The 24,187-nt window shown below is 44.3% G+C and overlaps 1 protein-coding gene across 2 annotated transcripts in view; it reads right to left on the bottom strand.

Annotated features, from left to right (window-relative positions):
* The window catches only part of G3BP2 (G3BP stress granule assembly factor 2), a 49,266-nt gene that overhangs the window by 22,931 nt on the left and 2,148 nt on the right, over positions 1–24,187 (bottom strand). For both annotated transcript variants that reach the window (XM_038400453.2, XM_038400454.2), the window contains exons 2-3: positions 10,466–10,584; positions 2,143–2,224 (exon numbers count right to left, since the gene is read on the bottom strand). In XM_038400453.2, coding sequence (XP_038256381.1) covers positions 2,143–2,224; positions 10,466–10,560 — 177 coding nt within the window. In that variant the 5' untranslated portion in view covers positions 10,561–10,584. The remainder of the gene's footprint in view (positions 1–2,142; positions 2,225–10,465; positions 10,585–24,187) is intronic.

The raw sequence follows: 24,187 nt of genomic DNA, 5'->3' as shown, positions 1-24,187 counted from the left end.
AATTGCAGTTAACATGTGATTAAAAAAAGTTAATTTGTCTTGAATTAAATGAGCATTAATCACGCCCAGGAGGCACCATGCTCGAGGGGCACTGCTGCGTGCCCCCAAGGCAGGAGTGCCGCTTCTCCCGCTGCCCTGTTCCACTGCTGCTTCTGCCTCTTCTCCCTGCCACGAAGTCGCCCCTAGCCACGCTGCTCCAGACCAGGAGCCTGCCTCTTGCACAGAGTGGAGGCAGGGAGGGCTGATGTTGGGGTGTCTCCCTCCCTCAACCCATGTACCCGGTCACCACTGAGCTGGGTTGGGGGACAGGGGAGATGCTCTGCTGCTGCCTGAAGAGCGAGTGCTGCCGACAGCACCTGCTGCTGGCTGAAAAAGCATTCGGGGTCCTGAGTGCTTTGTTTAAAGAGACAGCCGTCCTCAACACACGCACCAAAAATATTTAAATAAATGGTATTCTATTGTTTAATAGTGCGATTAATTGTGACTTTTTTTAATCTTGCAATTAATTTTTTTAAGAGTTTGACAGCCCTAGTAAAAAGCAGCATCTTACTTCAAGGACCCTGGTAGAAGACAGTGGGGAAGCCTAAGGATGGGTGTCTGAACATCAAAAGAGCTAGAGCACCCTCTCAAACCCATCTTAGAAAAAAAGCCAGTATGGAGGGGATAGTGGTTTTCTTCACAGAGACGACAGAATCTGCAGCAAAAGGTAAAAAGAAGCCACCCTCTAACAAGCACAGAAAGTTATCCTTCATGGAAATAGAGAAGGTCTGGTCAGAGATTGCTAGTCGTGAAAGGAGGGAGTTTGAGGGAGAGGGGGAGAAGAATCTCTGGAATATACTTTCCCTGGTAATCACTGGCTGAACTCAGTGGAAAGGTGGTCTACAAACCAAGTATGTCTTTGCCACCCTAGGAATAAGGAAGTCTGAAAGCATAAAATCCTTTTGACTTTTTGCAGAACTGACCGCACCAGGGGAAAAGAGGGTAAGCATAAACTATCTCCCCCATCAATGATCTGGAGAAAGTACCCTGTACCCAGGTACAATATCTGGGAACTGGGGCTCTGCCACTTGCTATGAAGAAGTCCATCAAGAGAGATGGGGATCAGGAAGGTACTTTGCTGAAGGGCTCCTGCAGAGGGTAGGGGTGAACCATTCCCCAAGACAGGAGTTTCTAGTGGAACTAGTCTGTTTGGGAGATCACACAGATGTATGACTTTGCAAGAACTCAGGTCTCTCTCTGCCCAGGAAAGAAAATACGTGATTCCTTCTGGAATGATCGGTCTGGGGTTCCAACTTGATTTAAAAAGACCACCGAGGCCACCTTGTCTGACTTGATCGGTATCTGGCGAGGAGGAGACTCAAGCCAGCCCGATGGCCCTGAGTGCCAAGATGTTGACGTGGAGCTTTCTCGGAAAGAGGACAGCGTTCCCTGAATGGATGAATCATTAATCAGAAACTCCTGTATGGAGGCTGGCATCCTTGATTAACAGGGAACCCCTTCATGGTGTGGGATTTGTCCAGCCACCGAATGAGAGGTTACTTACCTGGATGAGGCAAGAGAAGTTAGGCACTTCAAACCCTCCTCCCACAAAAACAGATTACAGAAGACATTGCTGGAGGGATCAGGAATGGAATCTGATTCAGAGATCCCAAGTCTGACAGAATAAGAGCTCCAAGCAAAGCCATCTGGGAGTGTGTCGGATAGCTCTTTTACCCATCAAATCAAGGTAACTGAATATCAGTCTACAGATCCCCAAAGCTTCCTGGAAGGCATGGGCTCAAACAAGGCAGTTTTCCAGGTAGGGAATTTTGTGAATCCCTAACCTCCCACATCAACATACCTGCGTGAAAGATGAAGATAGCTCACCCATTTACCTACAGTGGTAAGTTAGCCACGTCCCAAAATGCATACGGTAAATAGAGGATTGGTAATAACAGTCAGCCAAAACAATTCAGACAAGTATGGATTTAAGCTCATGCCATTATACAGTACATGAGAGAGAGAGGTGGTAGCTGATCTGTAATAGCTTGCCTATTGGACAAGAAAAACATAATACAAGAAAAAACAAAACTGATTGGTTAAGACATTAGTATCATGGTTACTAGTCTTAAAATGAAGACTATAATTGATTTAGATACATACAGCTTGGCCATACACTGCTTCCTGGGGCTTCCCACTGGCATCCAGTCCACCATGGACATAAGAGGAATTCCTGCCATAAAACCTGCAAAAACATTGAAGCTTCAAGTTTAGGCTTCTGACAATAAAATAATTCAATTTCAAAGTCAAAGATACCATGTGTTTAAGTCCAATGTAGTAGTGTTAGGCATGTTCTTGTTTTTGTTTGTTTTTTTAAATTAGTTTCTGTGGAAATGCTGCCATTTGTGCTTTCAGCTGCTTCTATAACTCCTGAGTATTGGAGGAACAAGATCTATTTTCTAAACCCTCCATCTTATTTACAATGACTACTGTGTTTCTAATGAGCCCGACCATACTGTTCGATTTTTTTTGGTTTTTTTTAATAAATTGTGGTTAGGTCCTATTCTCATTTGAGCTTGAAATGTGCCCAAATTAGTGCATCTCAGTGATTGTGTTAGAGAGGGTCCAGTTAAGATTTCAGGCTATACTGGTAACATCTTTTATATCTATCCTTACTAGATCCTTATCACAACATGATATAAGTAGGTATTATCCTTCAAAGCTGCTGGACAGGAAGAACCAATCTTTCATTGCTTCAGTCTGTACAAACAGGTTGGCCAAGTTAAATCTGCATTGAAACATTTGGTTGCAATTTTGCCCTTCAGCTTCCCCAGAAATGCATTGCAAAATTCAGAAACCCTTGATAATGTAAGATTTAAAGGACCCAATATTCCAAGAAGCTCAAAAAGATGTAGGCCGAGATCCAACCAAAAATCATGGCAGGGGAATAGAAGTCAACTGACCAAAAACCAAATCTGAGTATCCATTCAAGGGAGATGGACCAGTTTTAGTTTAATCACCTTGTTCTTCCCTAGTTATAACTGAAATACAAGAACTATTTCCACCCCAAGATAGAACTTAAATTTTATGTTCATTCAGGTCATTGAAATACAGAAAACTGGAAAAGTCAGTTAATGTTTCAGTTAATGATGTACTGCACAACCGTAACAGGACTTAATGTAATGTTTCCATTTTAGTTCCGCTTAACTCACCTGAATTGTACAGAACTGCTTAATTTTTCTACATATTAAACAAAAACCACTCAAATTAAATTCCAAATTAAGGTTGTTTGTACAATCTTAATTCTATTCCCTTCTGCATATGCATTCCAGAAGTCTTTAATTCCATGACCACACAATTTATCAAATGCAATATACATTTCTTTTACAATTTTGTAGAGATATGCATCATCTTAATCATTTTAAACTTCACCGGTTTATGATCTTTCAATTTCAGCAATTAGTCAGCACTGATTTACTCCAAATGCATACTTTAATAGTATTAATTTTGGAAGTTACATTGCTAACGAGTGAAAACTGAATCTACATTAGCGAATGTGTGTTTTCTAGTGATAAGTATGTCACAATGGTGTATTTGCAAGAAGATATATTAACGGAATACCACTGGGTAGCAATGTAGTCACTGAAAGGGATAAAGCAACTGAATTTCAATCCTCCTTTATATATATTAAAACAAAATAAAAGTGACAATCTACATATGGCACACCCAATATAAAAAGAGGATAGAAAGTTACAGAATTTAACATTACATACCCTCCACCCACACTTCAAAACACTAACTCTTCTGCTGAGAGTTGGATTGGGTCAGTTTAATGCAGGACATAATTTACAAAGTTAATTTCAATTAGTCTTCCAAACATTGGAACATTTTATCCACCCAGCAGTTACTGCTGCACAATAGTTTTCATTTGAAAAAGTTATTAGAATTTTTGTTCACCGGTAAGAAATATGCTCCCCAGAGACACCCTAACCCACACTGTGTGCAAATTTCTACTTTCCTATCAGCTTCAGACTTTAACCTAGAGGGGTCAGAAAGATAAGACTCAGAAATGTCAGCTTTAAAGGAGCATTTTTAACCTTGCAAACTGAAGACAGAATTTTCTTGATTCCTTTCCAGTAAATGACATTATTTTATATGGATTTGGACAAGAGAGAATTATTCGCCATGCAAAACAGATTGAATCTTTGCATTAAGTACTGAAACACATCTTATCTGTAAATTGCTATTGCTGCTCCACTAGGTTAGCACTTTCCCCTCTACTACTTTATGTTATTCTTCTATTATCAAGTATTTCTCACTGGCATACACTGAATACACTGATAAGATACTATTCAAGCATATCTAAGGTTCAAGAAAAACTACCTGCTTTTCTGGAAATAATTATGCTCTATTTTCACTCCTGAAAATAGTGCCTCCAGTAAAATCACAAAAAAATTTCTTTAACTCGTAAGATTTGACCTTCTGAAGCAGCTGCAGGCCAGTTCAAGGGCTTTACCTTAATAAATGTGCTCTAAAACTACATACTTTAGAAGCCTCAGAACACTTTAGTAAATTGTTTTCAGGAGTGAGAAATGAGCTATTCTAAATTTGAAATTAAGAAAATAAAAAACTCTTAAGTACTTAAAGATGAACAAAGGATGTGCAATGGACACACAAGTACCTGCACAGCAGATTAGAGCGCCTCATTATGCCGAACTTCCAATTCCAAGGGTAGCTACAGAGATGAGCAAATCATGCAAAACTTCCCAAACAGATCTAAATTATAGCCCTCCATCAGCAAGTAGCTCAACCTCCTCATCAGGTGAAGTCATGGGAGATGTAAATTTCATGTTCATGTGGAACTATGCAATCCCCCCAGATCCTGGCCTTGCAGTCCCTGAACATGCTGAGTAAAGAGCCCACTAAGGGGCAGATCTGCTGATCATTCAGAGCTACCGATCCCATCCAAGATATGGCTTCCAACTATAACTTACAGCTCCATCAGGGGAATAAATGTTTAGCTCCCATGTGCACAAATCTATAATTTTTATCCATAACAGATCACAGAAGCTATAGCACCAGCAAAGCTTTAGAGGTTCATCTGGGATGGAACTCCCATTCAAACCACATAAGCAACAAAGCTATCTGGAGTAGCACTCCTAGATCCTGAAGAAGCGGGACTACTGGCTGAGTTTCTGAGGATGCCTACTGACAAGGACCTCTGGGGCTACCCTGAAGCTTTTACCGGAAAGAAAAAAAAGATTGTCAATGCTAGTTGTCAAACTCCTCTCTAGTCACTGTGGAACTATTATGATTCCTTCAGATGGATGTCAAACGAGGTCAAGCCCTTAAAACACAAAAATGCTTCAAGAGGAACTCTGACAGACACTACTGTCCTCAACAAGAGGCCACATCCAAGTGTCCCAAGCTAAGAAAACCAGGTTAGCTTGTGGTTAGAGATCTCTACAATATCTTAAAGTGGTTCTGTTGCCCTGCAGAACCATGCCAGTTCAGAGCAACAGCTGAGGGGAGACAGTCCAGCATTTTCACCAAGTGCTCAAAGGTGCAATCTGTACTCTGAATACCACCTCTTGTAAGGGACACTAGCTGCTGAAAATCCTGGATCATTCCCAGGAGTTCATTAAGCCTGATGTGTTGGCCGTACCAGAAGGTCATTTAAAAAAATATGCAAGGAGGCTTATTACTAATTATCCTTGACACTGATTTGTTAAGGGCCCTTCCTTGATACAAAATCCTCCATGTCAACAGCTCCTGCTGCCTCTCAACATGTAGTGGCATACAGGATAACCTGAAGAGCTGCTTTTCGCAGAAGCAGCATATACTGAGTTTCTGTGACTAGGGCTGACAATTACCCACCACTGATCTCCCCCTAAAGCACCAGACTTTTCACCAACATGCAAACAGTCTCAGCAATTAGCTCAGTTTATAGGGGAGTTAGAGAGAATTAGGGGAGCAGAGGAACCTAAAAGAGAACAGGAACAGAATTAAAACAAATCAAGTGCCAATCTGAGGAAGGGCTAGATCAAAAACTTGAAGACTCAGGCACCAACTCCAGAAAAAAGTGTTGAATTGCAGATTATAAGCCCAAAAATAAAAAACTACTGAATCTTCTACGCAAATGCTAAAGCAGCAACCAATAAGAATATGGACTGACTGGAGTTTGAATGAAGGACCTTAGTATCTTGCTTAAAGAGCAACATGTGGTCAGAGCTCGAGCTATATAGTTGCATCTCTAGAGAGGGTAGCTTTCTGCAAGACTTTAAAAACTGACACCACCTAATAGCCCAAGAACTAGGCCTAAGAGCCAAAGAGGAGATGTGACATCAAACCCTTGCCCTAAAAAAACATGTCTTCTGGAACATCAAGGAACAACTGTGCACAGTATTTAACTGGAATAGTGCAAATCAAATTTATAAGAAATAACTTGAAAAATGTAACTTACTACACCTCGTTTTTGCTATAACTTTTCATTTTCTGGTTTCACTCCACTTTCTTACCTACAAGAGATCATAGTGTATCTTTTCCCATCTTGTCTTCAGTTTATTTCCTCTCTTCTTTCTTTCCTTCTGCCACCTTACCTTTGGTCCTCGTTATACCTTTCACCTCCGTTTTTCTCCTCCCAACTTCTGAATACCAATCTCTCTTCACTCACTCCCATTCACACACAGGGCTTGGAAATTTTATTGGAAACCTAACAGCCAGTCATAAAAAAGTACCACCGCTATGCACCTCTGGCCTAAAATACAAGTGCCAAAACATTGCTGCTGCTCCTCACAAAAAAGCATCAGAGTGGTGTTCCACAGCGCTCGCACACAACTTGAGCCAACTGCCAAGGTATAGCAACTACCAGACAAGAGAGTATTTATGAGGCTGCCTCACTGACTAGGGATGACCAGGTAAGAAACCAGCCCCCCGCTGCACCCCACTTAAAGATTGGGATTAAAAGAAATCTCAATCCCCTCTTCTAAGAGGGTGATGTCCTGCAAGTTGCTTGGGGAGTCTCTTTCCATCTAGTGGGTGCCAAACATCCCAAGCTTCCCCCACATTCAGTTTGGACACTGCAAGTTGTCTACCGCAGTATTTCCCAAATGGTGGGTCCCCGACTCACCAGTGGCTGGTGGGAAGGTTCTAGATGGGTCCCTAGGCAAACGCTTCTCCGGGCCTGGTGCACACCAGAGGCCTCGCGGGGAGAGTTAGAAAGTGTGCCTGCCCTGCACTCAGCCCTCAATGGTGGCTGGGTTCAGCTCCCCACACAGGGCATTGTGACCTGGCATCCTGGTCAAATTCGAGTGATGCTGCAACACCCTGTGCCAGGTCGTAGTGCCTGGCGCAGAGAGCTGGGCCCAGTCCTGCAGGACAGGAGCCACCACTGCAGGCTCTCTCTCTCTCTACCCTCCCCTCTGGGGCCTGCACGCCACACTGGGCCAGGATTGGGCTTGCAGTGTCTGGGCAGAGGGAGACTGTGGATTATAAAACCACAATGCAGTTGGTGGATTGCATTAGTTAAATGTTTGGGAACCAGTGGTCTACTGTTAGCTATTGCTACAGCAAGCAAGAGGCGTGTCCTCTATTCCCCTCAGCCTTCTGATTGCCTTGTGTGGGACACTCTAATAGACAGCACCTCCCTTAAGCTCCTCCCCAGAGGGAAGCACAGTTCTTGCCTCTGCTCATAGCTTTCAAGCAGCACCAACAGGAAACAGCTAATTATCAGTTACAGGAGGTCTGCAAGGTTCTGAACATCATCAGTAAAACCAACAAGACCATGATCATTCTTGGTTTTGCTGCAGCTTGACTATGCTATCAGAGGCAGAGATACTGAAACTCTTTGCAGACTGAGAACATAGCACTGCATCTATTTATATTCTTTGCATTCAGAGGTTCCTCAGAAGCTAGTAACATTTGCTTGGGAAAGCTCCCTACTCAACATGCTGGTGAACTTTCCCAGCTCTAATGTTAAACTGAGCTCAGGGCTCTCTTTCCCCACGGGACAGAGGAGCTCCAGAATGCCAGAAACTCCCAGAGGTGCACAGCAATAATGATGCACCTCAGGAGGCCTGCAGGCATGAACTGCTCCTCCATTCATCTACACGAGGTATCCTCCTTTCCCCCGGCATCAGATTTGTGGATCAGGGCCATGCCCCGAGCTTGTCAGTTATTGACTCCCCAACCCAGGTCCCAGCAGTATTTGCTGTTCCATGCATGAAACCTGCTGGTTCTCAGCTCCTGTCTCAGGGGTGAGGGACAGGCAGATCCTGCATTTGCAACAAAAATCTATCCCTGCCCCTGAACTGACAAACCAATTTTCAAGTTGACCTGACTTTGAGGTTTAGGTCACTTTGAAATTTTACCTTTACACAGAAATACTTCCTCCAGCTTCTGTTACACAGTAAGTATGTATCGTTCAGAGCAACTTTGGACACACCACAGAACCAGAAACTAAATCTAATAACTCAGTTAGGTTTTGAAGCTGGACAGAAGATGAGCTCGGGGCAGTTCAGTGATTTAATTTAGGTAGGTATTGCAGATAGCTTCCCTCTCAGCTTTGGGCAAAAAAAGCATTACACATAAGATCAAAATTTTAAATGGTCATTTTGAGGGAATTGTAACTTGGGAATTTCTTGACCAAATGAGCCCAGATATGCACCACGAACTCTACCCAAGCTCTCAAATGACAGCAATTTTCAGGCATTTGAATTTTAGAACACTCAAAGACTCTAAAGAGAAAGTTTCACTCAACCTTAAACATGATGCTGAGAGGGCTGACTCTTCTGTTCGGAAATATACTAATCACCATACAACTACTGAAAGTCTCTGAAGGCAAGAAACACCTAATCAAATTTAAAAGTACAATGAAGTTAACTGTACAATGATGGGAACTGTAAAAGGAGAATGCAGGTGGGTAGGATTGACCCATTAACGTTCACTAGTATATTGGAAACAAATCCCTGACATGCAACATTTATCTCATCTCTAGTAAGGATTCGGACAAATACAGTAAAAACTGGGGGTTTTTTGTTGTTTTTTTGTTTTTGTTTTTTTACAGTAAAAACTGTCCACTTCACCAACTGGAAAGCTCTATAAACTGTCATTTCTGATCTTAATTGAAATGCCAGTTTATAGTCTGGTTGGTGCAGGGCCAGCAGGCGGTTGGGGCAAGGTAGAGGGTGTGAAGTGTGGGCTGTGGTAGGGAGTTTTGGTGCAGAAGAGGATGCGGGGTGCCGGATCCGGGAGCTGCTCACCTATGGCGGCTCCCTGCAAGCCGTGACCTCTCCCCGACTCCAGCTGCTCCTATGCAGGGGAGCATCAGGTGGCTCCGCGTGCTGCCGCCCCTTCCCCAGCCCATTGGCTGGGAACCATGGCCAGTGGGAGCTGCAGGGGTAGCGCCTGCAGGCAGAGGTAGTACGTACAGCCACCTGCCACGCCTCCGCCTAGGAGCAGCCGGAGCCCAGGACAGGTTGCCACTTGTGGGGAGCCGCCAGAGATGAGCGGCCCCTACATCCAGCATGCCCTCCTGTGCCCCAAACCCCTGCCCCAAGTCCCCTCCTGCACCCAAACTTCCTCCCAGAGCCCACGCTTCACAGCCCCTCCCGTGCTCCAACCCCGCATCCAAACTCCCTCTCTCCTAGTTAACTAGCATCCCTCATTCCCCCAACATGCCAGATAAAACAGCTTTTACTGTACTTCTCATGGGAGTTTCTCAGTCAACATAAAGCTTAGTTAACTATAAATTTTAGCTCTCTTGGTAGGTACTACATCTGGTTGAGTCTCTTTTTTGGTTGTTCTGCAGAATTTTTTTTTTTTTTTTAAACATTTCTCTACCCTGTTGCCATGTGAATAATGCGATATAAACTGAGAAAAAAAAAAACTAACTATAAAGGGGAAGACAATGAAACTGACTATACCGTGCCATGAAATGTACAAAATAAATTTAGCAAAAATATTTATTGTAACCTTTCAGTTATGCAGTCTTTAGCAGATATGAAAGTTTCTAACAGCAATAGGATTTTCAAGTTGTGTCCAGCTAACATTAGCCAGATGAACCCCTGCACTAGCTGAACACTGGAAGCTTGATTTTTACCTACGAGTTCAGGGCTGTCTTACTACATCACTTTACTACAGTTCTAAGAAATTCATCTAGAATTCTACTTTACAAGAACAATTTGCTCCATCTGCATTTGCACGTATGTAAAAAATACCCAAATGAACATACAGTAAATATATCTGCCTGAATAGCTATATAGAATGACACTCTCAAATAAAGCACACAAGTTTTATAAAACGATAGCTTTCAGTATAGTTGCAATTACCTACCTTTCAAATGATACAGGGCATAATTTTCAAATCCCCCACCCAACCCCAAGAGTTCTTAAATTTTGATACAATAAATTTATTTTACGTTCATCCAAAAATACAATCTGCTTCTTGTATTCAAGAATACATAAGTTATTTCATATAAAAAGGTTACCTGTGCAAGAAGTCAGGAGCTTTATTTAGCAAAGTGTAATACTGCCTCACAAACTCCCGCCCTACAAGCAGGGGACTTGGCTTCTCCATCACCATTTCTTTGGTACAGAGTGTCAAATGCTGTAATTAGAGAAAAATTAATAAATTATTTTAAAAGCAACCCTGCAATTTAATATGTCCATCCATTCATCCCCTCACATGGATTTTTATGAAATCCTATGTAAAACAGGAATCACTATTTGGTAAGAAACTATTGCACCAACATGTAGTCTCAGCCTTAAAAATACCTGAATAACTCAAGACTTCTGTAGTTTAATCAATTATCTTGACAAATTGATCTAATTTTCAAGATCTCAAAGTAAGTAGCAAGCACGATAGTTTCAGTGGAGACAGACAAAAGGGAAGCTATACTTGTTAAATTAATTTCAATAAATACAACAATTATCCAAAATACTGGCGATTACAATTACTTTACCCTTTATTAGTAAGAGATCGATTAAAGTAATTAAAACAAAGTTTCAGATGAAAGATTATGTTTGCTACTTATGTCCTTTGGTCTTTTTATCTTTCAACAGCAGTACTTGCACTCAAAACAGAAAAACTTACTAAGAGGGGCTCACCACTTTTAATATAGTAAACTTATCTACCTTGTAAGTCTGCTTTTCCAAAAGGAATTATCCTTCAACAAAAGTCATGAGAGAAATTCCTTAGCTATTAGAATTATCTGATGTTTCAGGGTACTTGTCTGGAGATTCAGCAGCTTTGCTTTAATGACCATGCTCTAACCTCAGATGGCTCTGAATTTTCCAACCCAGTTCCTTTCAAGTAGGAACTCAAACTCGGGTACATTTGGCCCAATCAAGAAAGAAACATTCTGTAAGATCCCAAAACTTGGGGAGTGGGAGAATTTCAAATTTCTCTGCTTCAGAAGCAGGCTCTGAAGGAAAGAAGAGCACAGCAGAATTCCTCCAGACAGTCAATCTAAGGAGAAGAACTATACAAGTACGTACTATGAATCTATGGCAACGGTGCCTAAGACCATGACTGAAAGCTTCTTGAACACTAGCAGACTATTAGCTGGCCTACCAGAACTCTGAAAGTCCTTGAAGTGCATGTGACTGTCCCAATTCCCAGAAACTAAACATGCATAGTTTCTGCTTCTGGACAAAACATTTCCTGTGTTTTTCCCACAAGAACTCCCTTAACAGGCTAGCTATATGGTTATGCTACTAGAACCAACTTTAGAAAATCTGTTCTGAGCATTGTCCCTGAATTGTCACTGGACCAAAGAAGTCTTGTGGTCATCTGTTCTCAGATACAGATGGGCATTAGTCTCCACCAAAACCCTAAGGGGCCAATGAAATTCTCATATGAAAGTCACTAAACACAAGCCACCACTATTGTAGCAGTATTGACACCACTTTGGTCTCCACATCCCTCCTACACAGGTGTCCCTAATGAGCAAATATGCACATTGCAGCAAGCAGTGAATCAGCCATCAGGAACGCAACTTCCACTACAGTCACAATCACAATCCACTACAGTCACAATCTTTGGGAAGCAAATACCACTATGCTGACTATTGGGCATAGAAGCCAGCTGACTAAGACATCAATTTCAGTCTTAAAAGTCATGCCCAGTAATAGAACAATTGATATAATTCAATCTTTTCTTATCACATGACCCTCCATGTCCCTTTCTCCCCAGAAGACAGAGCATTAAACACACTGAAGTGGTACCTTCATGAGAAAGTGGTTGTGAAACCAGAACTCCAACGATTCCTAAAAGACACTTTAGCTTGCTACCCAAAGACGAGGTGTGAGAAATTCAAGGGCTGCAGGAGGAGCTAACACAGAGAAATGCAAAGGCATGTGACTCTTAGAAGGTGAAACAGACGGCATGACTTAGCTGCATGGCAACAGCTGGAGACCAATAGATATACAACAAAACAAACAACGGAAACCCGCTGGATACTTCAGTAACCTGTAAAGCCTGTCCTGCCCCAGAGAGTCTCCAATGCCCCAGCACCTGCAACTAACGCTTATGTCTCTGGGTCAAGCTTGCACTGATGCATCAATACCATTGCCTCTTAGTAAGTCACTGACAGTCTATCAGAAAATTAGCACTCAGGAAAAAGGTGGCTGGAGAAAGCAACAGTACCTCAATATTATATTCCTTTTGTTGACATTCTAGCAGAAAGGAAGCTGGCACTGCAATGCATTCCAGCCCAACTCTGCCCAATCCCAGACATCTCAACCGGAGAGGGAAAGACTTCTCATCACATCAGTATAGCAAATGAAACCATTCTTAGCACAAGCCCTCAGCTTCATTGTCACCTTGATATATCAGCACAGGGGACAAAAACCCCTGTATGTCTCAGAACCCTGCTGCCCTGCCCACCACATCACTCCACTTCAATGCCATCCTGGCGCACCAGAGGGATAAGCAAGCTATAATTCCTAGTATGTAAGCAGAAGTGAGGGAATTGGCTCCCATGTTCTGTAATTCCACTGGCACACCTCCACAGAGGAAGAAGCCACTACACAAACACAACCCCATGCACCCCAGGGCAAGTCAGGGAAGGCAAAGGAACCAGCAGTCTCTTTGCTCTGCCATTCCCTTAGTGCACCAGAATGTAGTGTATTGTCTAGGGTGAGGTCCCCCGTCATCTGAGCTCTGCATTTTCTCAGCCCAAAAGCACAGACAACAGCTGGGTGCTCAGAGAAGCGACTCACACTGTCACACTCCACAACAATATAGAATGGTCAGTTGCTCCAGCCCACCAGGTCAACAGCCCCTCCACGCCATCTCTCAGAATACCATGTCGCAGGGTGGCAGGTTTGTGAAACCAGATTAAGAGCAGCAGCGCCTCCGTTTTATCCAGATGGCACCCTCCAACTCTCAGAAGGAACACGACTTTCCAGAAGCACCTCTGAAACTCAGACATTGGCATAAAACCTCTTCCTGATGCACACACCAGATCTCAGCTTCTAGATGCTCTCAAATGACAATTCGTGTGACGCTTCTCAGAAAGAGCCATGGCACAAGACACCATTACACTTTCACAAGGCTCTGGAGCATCACATATACGCTCCCATGGATGTAATGGTAGGATATGCTGATAACACCAGTCTCGTTAGATGCTAGCTACCTTCTTCACATCAGTGTTCTTGTCTTACAATGAGGCACTGACTAAAACAGAGTACAAGCACAGGACCCGTTCTGCTTTGGAAAGTGCTGTACTCCATGTACCATGGGACTAATTTCCAAGTCCTGAGCTAACTGCCAATCCTCAAATGAACTGCCATCTACTGAAGCACTGTGAGAAGTCCAATCAGAAGAGAGCCAACCTGATAAAACTGCTTTTGCCCAGACAGAGACTAAAAGCTAATAAATCCGAGGTGCAGCTGAACAGCTGTCATCAATATCCCAGATTCAGCAACAACAGGGAACCTACAAAAGTGAAACAAAATATTTGTCAGCCATTGAAGCCTCAGGCAGTTTAGCTCAGTGAAGCATTAAACAAGAATCAAACACAGTTCCAAGCCAAGTGTCAATGCCAAGGACTGCTAGCTATTAAATCTGACTTAAAAAAAAATCATACTTGAGGCAGTAGCTTAAAAAAAGCAGAGCTCTAAGATAAACAGCTGGAACAGAGCTAAACCTAAAATACCTAAATCAGTTAAAACTTTGAGATAATGAGCCAAAGAGACAGCACAGTATGCTCAATTATCACAGAAAACGTAAGAGCTTCCAAACAGGACATGCAGCAATAAACTGCATCAGTTGGAACTGCTGGAAGCGCCAATAAGGAGCGCTTGATAACCACATATAAAACTGCCTGGAACGTTCTGGGGCCTCTAAGGACTGAGGCTTGAGTATGCTCAGTACGGCAGGGCCCTCAAGTAGGCTTACACAGTCCTGGGTGTGCGTGCGGGGGGGGAGAGGGTGTCTAATGGATTAGGGAGCTCCCCAGCTTGACTCAATAGTAACACGACAAAGAAGTAAAAATCCTCCACAGACATTAACTTTAGAAATGCAAGGGGCTTGATTTCAATATGTTAAACTCTTTTCATGCTAAAGGAGCGGACACAAAGTGCGTTTTCATCATCATCATGTGGTATTTTTAAAGTTACTGTAGGACAAGTACTGTCAATGGAAAGCACTCAATCTAAAGTTTGTACAGGATTTATAAGAACAAGCCCTACGTTCTCAGGTATAAATAGGATAAAGCAAAGGCGTTCATATGCCATAGACAAACACAAGAGAAATACCGTAAGTACAAAATAAAGCAGTATTATGTTTGCCCACAGGACCACAATGCGATCAGACTAGTGAATCATGTAGCCTAAAATCCTACAGCTTACAGTGGCAAGTACCAGCTCTTCGAGAGGAAGGTTCAAGAAACCCTGTAGAAGGTAGTTAAGCAATAAGCAACCCAGGAAGCAAGTTCCTCCTTAACCCCCATTAGTCAAAGACTGGTTCAGGCCCTGAAACATGAGGGTTTGTTTTTAACATCCTTACTATACTCTGAATACTCATTAACCAGAAGGATGCCGAGTCTTACTTGAATCCTGCTGCACTCAACCTCAATTATATACTGTAGCACTAAGTACAAGTAACGCATCGTGAGAGAAGTGTTTCCCTTTATCATTTTCAATTTGCTCCTTTTCAATCTCACTGAGCATCTCCTTATTCTTGTATTACTACAAAGGATGAATAGAACTTACTGTTCTACCTTCACCATATATTTTTCCTTCCCTTATGCCCGTTTTTTAAAGCAAGCAATCCCACCCTTCTCAGTTTCTTCATATAAAAGAGTTCATCTATGCTTGTTATCACAACTGTTACCAGTCTCTGAACACACTTTCTGCTACACCCTTTGAAATGGAGACAAGAGCTGAACAGAGGAGAGTGTAACATTGATTTATATCATGTCATCACAGTAAAAGGTGCGTTATCCATAGAGCCCTACCAAATTCATAGTCCATTTTAGTCAATGTCACGGTCATAGGATTTTAAAAATTGTAAATTTCATGATTCCAGCTATTTAAATCTGAAATTTCACAGTGGTGTAATTGTATGGGTCTTGACCCAAAAAGCAGTTGTGGGGAGGTCAAAGGTTATGGGGGGGTTGTAGTATAGCTACCCTTACTTCTGTGCTGCTGCTGGGGCTGCATTCAGAGCTGGGCAGCTGGAAAGCGGCAGCTGCTGGCCAGGATCCCAGCTCTGAAGGCAGAGCCTCCGCCAGCAGCAGTGCAGAAATAAGGATGGTATTGTATGGTATTACCAACTTTACTTCTGAGCTGCTGCCTGCAGAGCTAGGCCCTCAGTCAGCCTCTACCCCTCACCTCTGAAGGCAGCAGTGCAGAAGGGTGGCACAGTATGGTATTGCCACCCTTACTTCCGCTGGTGGGGCGCCACCATCAGAGCTGGGTGCCTGGCCAGCCGCTGCTCTGCTCTGAAGGCAGTGCAGAAGTAAGAGTGGAATAGGGCAGCCCTCCCTAAAATAGCTTTGCGACCCACCCTGTAACTCCCTTTTGGGTCAGGACCCCCAATTTGAGAAATGCTGGTCTCACCCATGAAATCTGTATAGTATAGGGTAAAAACACTCAAAAGACCAGATTTCACATTGGGACACCAGATTTCATGGCCTGTGACATGTTTTTTATGGCAGAGAATTTGGTAGGGCCCTAGTTATCCAGCACTTTACCAACCAGAAAGCTCTCTAAACCAGCATTACAGGAGAGGTGTGGGATGCGCACTCTGGGTGCAGGAGGGGACTTGGGGGAGGGGAATCGGGGTGCTGAATCCGGGCGGCACTCATCTTGGGTGGCTCCCCACAAGCGGCAACATGTCTCTGCTGCTCCTCGGTGGAGGCGTGGCCAGGTGGCTCTGCAAGCTGCCTCCGCTTGCAGGAGCCGCCCTTGCAGCTCCCACTGGCTGCAGTCAATACTCCTAGGTGGAGGAACAGCCACAGCAACTCCATGCGCTGTCCCCGCCCCGAGCACTGATTCCACAACTCCCACTGGCTGGGGACCGCGGCCAATGGGAGCTGCGGGGGCAGCACCTGCGGGTGGAGGCAGCTCACACTGAGCATTCTTTGTCTCAGGTGCTTGGCTAGCTGATTCTTGTTCACATGCCCAGGATCTATTTATCACCATATGTGATCATAGAATATCAGGGTTGAAAGGGACCTGAGGAGGTCATCTAGTCCAACCCCCTGCTCAAAGCAGGACCAATCCCCAACTTTTGCCCCATATCCCTAAATGGCCCCCTCAAGGATTGAACTCACAACCCTGGGTTTAGCAGGCCAATGCTCAAACCACTGAGTTATCCCTCCCCCCAAATGTTAGGAAGGAATTTTCTCCCAGTTGACCTTGGGGGATTTTCGCCTTCCTCTGCAGTGTGAGGGTACAGATCCCTTTCCAGGATTATCTAGGTCTAACTCATTTATTTTCCTGCCATTGCAGGGGCCTCAAGCATTGGCACACCTCAGTCCCTCCTATTCTCTGCCTGGTGCAGATAGTAGTCTAGTCTCCAGTGGGCTGTAATGCTTTGGTCTCCTTTCAGTTGTTGGGTTTAGTGTGCCAGACCTCGCTGGTGCAGGTGGTCTGTGATACCAGGCTAAACGATCTAGCGGTTCCTTCTGGCCATAACTCCATGATGATGACTCATGCTGTAAACTGATACAAAACTGGCATGCTGAATGAAGTTACGCAGCACTAGGCATTATCTTTATTACGTAAGAAAAAAAATGTATAATTGATTAAATCTAATTCTTTCCCTAAAATTAGTTCCATGTGGAACTATAAAGATAGCAGTGCTATGTTTGATAAAAAAATAACAAATTGCTATAACCTTTAAGGGTTGCAGAACCAAAACATTAATAGATCTGGAGGTCACTTGAAAAGCAAATTTCATATAAATCAGAAAGGAGTACTTGTGATATCTTAAAGACTAACACATTTATTTGAGCATAAGCTTTCGTGAGCTACAGGTCACTTCATCGGATGAAGTGAGCTGTAGCTCATGAAAGCTTATGCTCAAATAAATGTGTTAGTCTCTAAGGTGCCACAAGTACTCCTTTTCTTTTTGCGAATACAGACTAACACGGCGGCTACTCTGAAACCTGTCATATAAATCAAAGTTGCCTTTAAAATATTTCAATATTTGATCCTTCTTTCAGGTTATTCCATTAAATGTGTATAAACAAGATTGTGAAAGATGTCATACCTGAGATAAGCCATCAGTAAGGTACCTCAGAGATCAGCACTGGGCTGTTGTGCTTGTGTAGAGAGGTAAAGTTTGCAAACAAGACCAAAAATTATAAGTCTCTTTAGTGACAGATAAATCTCAGAAAGATTTAAACATCTCAGGGCAGTGATCTATAAAACAGGTGATTAGCCCAATGTAACCCATGTAGAGTGATTCATGGTAGGACTAAAGATTCAAAGACCATGTGTGCGTGTCTGGACAGACATCACAAATGTATCAGAGTAGCAGCCGTGTTAGTCTGTATTCGCAAAAAGAAAAGGAGTACTTGTGGCACCTTAGAGACTAACAAATTTATTACAGCATAAGCTTTCGTGAGCTACAGCATCCGATGAAGTGAGCTGTAGCTCACGAAAGCTTATGCTGTAATAAATTTGTTAGTCTCTAAGGTGCCACAAGTACTCCTTTTCTTATCACAAATGTACTGAACCCTGGTAATGCCTCATCTAAAGTACTGTATCCATTGATAGTGTTACTGCAACATAGAAGCAAAAATTATGAAAGAGGTTCAGAAAAGCGCAACTAAAAGTAAAAAATATGGTCTGTCTTACCACAGACATAATAGACTGATAAGCCTGTATGCTTTGAAGAAGATGGTTATTACAGGAAAATCTTGTCATTTGTTTCTATAAAGAAAACATTAGGCACACCAATATTTTGTGATATACAAAGACTACTAAAGCATTGTTCTTCGTATCCACAATTTCATCACCAGAGCTCCAACAAATGAAGTACTCTTAGTAAGGACAGCTAGCGCAATACAGCTATTAAACACCACAGTCCAGCTTTGGTGTAGAACAGCAATACTCTACTCTGGCTCTATAGTCGTGTAGCTGTGCATGGACCATCTGCAACAGGCTTTTGATGTGCACTTCACTCAGTACTAGGTTCCAAGCTAGTTACAACAGATGCATACTCCATAATGCAGCGTGGAATGGAAAAGGAGATGCTATGGTCCCTTGAAAGCAGAAATAAAGTGTTCCTCCGTATGTTAACCAGGTGAGAAACAGTGTGATATTCTCCTCAAAGTACTATAAAAAATGCTGATATGTTACAACCGTAAAATATCAAAAGGTGTTCATTATAACAGATGAATTGAATCTCAATCCAAAAAACTAGTTTTCTCAAGTTTAACAGCATTGCCTCAATCAGAGGGAGAGATTAAATCCTCTGCATTCTAACAGAGGGACGGGGGTTTTCAGTCTAAGCCCTGGTCTACACTAGGAGTTGAGGTTGAATTTAGCAGCGCTAAATTGATTTAATCCTGCACCCGTCCACACGACGAAGCCCCCCCTCCATTTTTTTTTTTTTTTTTTTTAACTTAAAGGGCTCTTAAAATCTATTTCTTTACTTCACTTCTGACAAGGTGATTAGCGCTGAAATCGGCTTTACTGGGTCAAATTTGGGGTACTGTGGACACAATTAGATAGTATTGGCCTCCGTGAGCTATGCCAGAGAGCTCCATTGTGACCGCTCTGAATAGCGGTCTCAACTTAGATGCACTGGCCAGGTAGACAGGAAAAGGCCCGTGAACTTTTGAATTTCAATTTCCTGTTTGGCCAGTGTGGCAAGTTGCAGGTGACCATGCAGAGCTCATCAGCAGAGGTGACCATGAGGAAGTCCCAGAATCGCAAAAGAGCTCTAGCATGGACTGAACAGGAGGTACAGGATCTGACCGCTGTTTGGCGAGAGAAATCCATGCTATCAGAACTACATTCCAGTTTTCGAAATGCCAAAACATTTGTCAAAATCTCCCAGGGCATGAAGGATAGAGGCCGTAACAGGGACCCGAAGCAATGCCGCGTGAAACTTAAGGAGCTGAGGCAAGCCTACCAGAAAACCAGAGAGGCGAACAGCCCAAAACACACCGCTTCTATGATGAGCTGCATGCCATTTTAGGGTGTTCAGCCACCACTACCCCAGCCATGTTGTTTGACTCCTTCAATGGAGTTGGAGGCAACACGGAAGCAGGTTTTGGGGACAAGGAAAATGATGATGAGGTTGTAGATAGCTCACAGCAAGCAAGCGGAGAAACGGGTTTTCCCGACAGCCAGGAACCGTTTCTCACCCTGGACCTTGAGCCAGTACCCCCCGAACCCACCCAAGGCTGCCTCCTGGACCCGCCAGGCGGAGAAGGGACCTCTGGTGAGTGTACCTTTTAAAATACTAAACATGGTTTAAAAGCAAGCATGTTTAATGATTAATTTGCCCTGGCATTCGCAGCTCTCCTGGATATACTCCCAAAGCCTTTGCAAAAGGTTTCTGGGGAGGGCAGCCTTATTCCATCCACCATAGTAGTACACTTTATCACTCCAGGCCAGTAGCATGTACTCGGGAATCATTGTAGAACAAAGCATTGCAGTGTATGTTTGCTGGCATTCAAACAACAGCCATTCTTTATCTCTCTGTGTTATCTTCAGGAGAGTGATATCATTCATGGTCACCTGATTGAAACAGGGTGCTTTTCTTAAGGGGACATTCAGAGGTGCCCGTTCCTGCTGGGCTGTTTGCCTGTGGCTGAACAGAAGTGTTCCCCGCTGTTAGCCATGGGGAGGGGATAGCCACGCGCTGGGGGGCGGCAAAATGCGACCTTGTAATGAAAGCACATGTGCTATGTATGTAATGTTAAAAGAAAGGTTTACCGTGAAAGAGTATACCCATTGTTCTATAAAATGTGTCTTTTTTCCTCCACCAGCTGCATGTGTTTCAAGGATCACAGGATCTTCTCCTTCCCAGAGGCTAGCGAAGATCAGAAGGCGAAAAAAACCACACTCGCGATGAAATACTCTCTGAGCTCATGCTGTCCTTCCACACTGACAGAGCACAGACAAATGCGTGGAGGCAGACAATGTCAGAGTGCAGGAAAGCACAAAATGACCGGGAGGAGAGGTGGCGGGCTGAAGAGAGGGCTGAAGCTGAAAAATGGCAGTAGCGTGATGAGAGGAGACAGGATTCAATGCTGAGGTTGCTGGAAGATCAAACCAATATGCTCCAGCGTATGGTTGAGCTGCAGAAAAGGCAGCAGGAGCACAGACCGCCACTACAGCCCCTGTGTAACCAACTGCCCTCCTCCCCAAGTTCCATAGCCTCCTCACCCAGACGCCCAAGAACACGGTGGGGGGGGCCTCCGGCCACCCAGCCACTCTGCCCCCAGAGGATTGCCCAAGCAACAGAAGGCTGGCATTCAATAAGTTTTAAACTTTTAAAGTGCTGTGTGGCCTTGTCCTTCCCTCTTCCACCACCCCTCCTGGTGCTTCTCTCCTCCACCACTCGTCCTGGGCTACCTTGGTAGTTATCCCCCTATTTGTGTGATGAATTAATAAAGAATGCATAAATGTGAAGCAACAATGACTATTGCCTCTGAAAGCGGTGATTGAAGGGAGGAGGGGAGGGTGGTTAGCTTACAGGGAAGAAGAGTGAATCAAGGGGCGGGGGGTTTCATCAAGGAGAAACAAACAGAACTTTCACACCGTAGCCTGGCCAGTCATGAAATTGGTTTTCAAAGTTTCTCTGATGTGCACTGCACCCTCCTGTGCTCTTCTAACTGCCCTAGTGTCTGACTCTGCGTAACCAGCAGCCAGGCGATTTGCCTCAACCTCCCACCCCACCAAACACTCCCCCTTACTCTCACAGATATTGTGGAGCACACAGCAAGCAGTAATAACAACGGGAATATTGGTTTCGCTGAGATCTAACAGAGTCAATAAACTGCACCAGCGCGCTTTTAAACGTCCAAATGCACATTCTACCACCATTCTGCACTTGCTCAGCCTGTAGTTGAACAGCTCCTGACTACTCTCCAGGCTGCCTATGTATGGCTTCATGAGCCATGGCATTAAGGGGTAGGCTGGGTCCCCAAGGATAATTATAGGCATTTCAACATCCTCAATGGTTATTTTCTGGTCTGGGAAGAAAGTCCCTTCCTGCAGCTTTTGAAACAGACCAGAGTTCCTGAAGGTACTAGTGTCATGTACCTTTCCTGGCCATCCCACGTTGATGTTGGTGAAACACCTCTTGTGATCCACGAGTGCTTGCAGCACTATTGAAAAGCACCCTTGCGGTTTATGTACTCGCCGGCTTGGTGCTCCGGTGCCAAGATAGGGATATGGGTTCCATCTATGGCTCCACCACAGTTAGGGAATCCCATTGCAGCAAAGCCATCTACTATGACTTGCACATTTCCAGGGTCACTACCCTTGATATCAGCAGATCTTTGATTGCGTTGGCTACTTGCATCACAGCAGCCACCACAGTAGATTTGCCCACTCCAAATTGATTCCTGACTGACCGGTAGCTGTCTGGCATTGCAAGCTTCCACAGGGCTATTGCCACTCGCTTCTCAACTGTGAGGGCTACTCTCATCTTGGTATTCTTGTGCCTCAGGGCAGGGGAAAGCAAGTCACAAAGTTCCATGAAAGTGCCCTTACGCATGCGAAAGTTTCGCAGCCACTGGGAATCGTCCCAGACCTGCAACACTATGCAGTCCCACCAGTCTGTGCTTGTTTCCCAAGCCCAGAATTGGCGTTCCACCACATGAAACTGCTCCATTAGCACCATGATGCCCACATTGCCAGGGTCCATGCTTTGAGAGAAGTCTGTGTCCAGGTACGCATCACTCTCGTCACCGCGCTGACGTCGCCTACTCGCCCGGTTTCACTTTGCCAGGTTCTGGTGCAGCATATACATTCTGGCTAATGCGTGAGGTGTTTAATGTGCTCCTAATTGCACAAGTGATCTGAGCGGGCTCCATGCTTGCTGTGGTATGGCGTCTGCACAGAAAAAAGGCGCGGAACAATTGTCTGCCATTGCCCTGACGGACGGAGGGAGGGGCGACTGACGACATGGCTTACAGGGTTGGCTTACAGGGAATTAAAATCAACAAAGGGGGTGGCTTTGCGAGAAACTGAATGGCCCCCTCAAGGATAGAACTCAAAACTGGGTTTAGCAGGCCGTTGATTTCACGGAGGGAGGGAGGAGAAAATGAATAAATCTGGTCTATATCTTGTTTTGAGCCACTTCATCTATCTTTATACATCTTGCTGGCAGCAGACTGTGCAGTACGACCGCTAGCCATCGTTATCTCCTGGGTGCTCGGCAGAAGACGGTGCAGGTATGACTGCTGGCCATCATCGTCTGCTGGCTGCTGATTAAAAGACAGTGCACTGCTGGTAGGACTCAATCGCCATGAGACGAAACTTAAAAGGGAAATGACCTGGCCGAGTCACTCCCATGTTTGCCCAGGCGCCCCGACCTCATCGAGGTCGGTTAAAGAGCACCCAGGACTACATCAACGACTGCTACCAGTCATACTGCACTGTCTGCTGCCAAAAGGCAATAAACTGCTGATGTGTAGTAATGCAGTACCACGTCTGCCAACACCCAGGAGACATACAGTGATGGTTAGCTGAGTGGGCTCCATGCTTGCCCTGGTATGGCGTCTGCACAGGTAACTCAAGAAAAAAGGCGCGAAACGATTGTCTGCTCTTGCTTTCACGGAAGGAGGGAGGGAAGGAGGTCCTGACTATATGTACCCAGAACACCCGCAACAATGTTTTAGCCCCATCAGGTACTGGGATTTCTACCCAGAATTCAAATGGGCGGCGGAGACTGCGGGAACTGTGAGATAGCTACCCACAGTGCAACGCTCCGGAAGTCGACGGTTGCCTCGGTACTGTGGACACACTCCGCCGACTACATGCACTTAGAGCATTTGTGTGGGGACACACACACTCGACTGTATAAAAACGCTTTCTACAAAACCGACTTTTATAAATTCGACCTAATTTCGTAGTGTAGACATACTCTCAGTATTACTGGATCCCAAGCTGCTACAAGACAATCACATAGCAGCAGGGTCCATGCATCCTTCCCTCTATGCCAGCAATTTGCAGAAGGTTAGGAGATTGCAAACATATCCCTCAAATCCTTCTGTGGTCTACTCCGTCACTTAGAGACCCGATTACTGCAATTCACTCTACCTGTGGCCACACCTTGAATCAACCTGGAAATCTGAGCTACTATAGGTAGTGGCTTACTTCGAAAGTAGCGTATCTTGCCAAGTACACATGACATCAGTACTCCAGGATCTTTATGGACTTCCTGTTATTTCCAAATGATATTAAAAGTAAGTTTTAAGGCTCTAAATGACTTCGGACCCACATACTTGAAAGTCAGTATGAGAGTGAGGTAAACTCCCACAGAGGAGATCAATGGAAGCATGCAAACTGGATCTACCTCCATTCTGGATAGCCAGCCCTTTCTCTAAAAGATTCCTTATTTTAAAACTTACTTCTCCCCACTTCATCCAACATAGCCTAGATTGGTTGACTTTCAAGGCACACTGCAAAGCGTATCTGTTTACCCAACCTTCTGGAGGTGTTACAGGGAGCAGCTTGATGGGACCATATAGCTGTGGGGCAAGAGTTTTATGGGGAGCTACTGGTGGATT

Source organism: Dermochelys coriacea, chromosome 4, assembly GCF_009764565.3.
Source record: "Dermochelys coriacea isolate rDerCor1 chromosome 4, rDerCor1.pri.v4, whole genome shotgun sequence".
NCBI lineage: Eukaryota > Metazoa > Chordata > Testudines > Dermochelyidae > Dermochelys > Dermochelys coriacea.
This window is presented reverse-complemented; position numbering and strand designations above follow the sequence as displayed.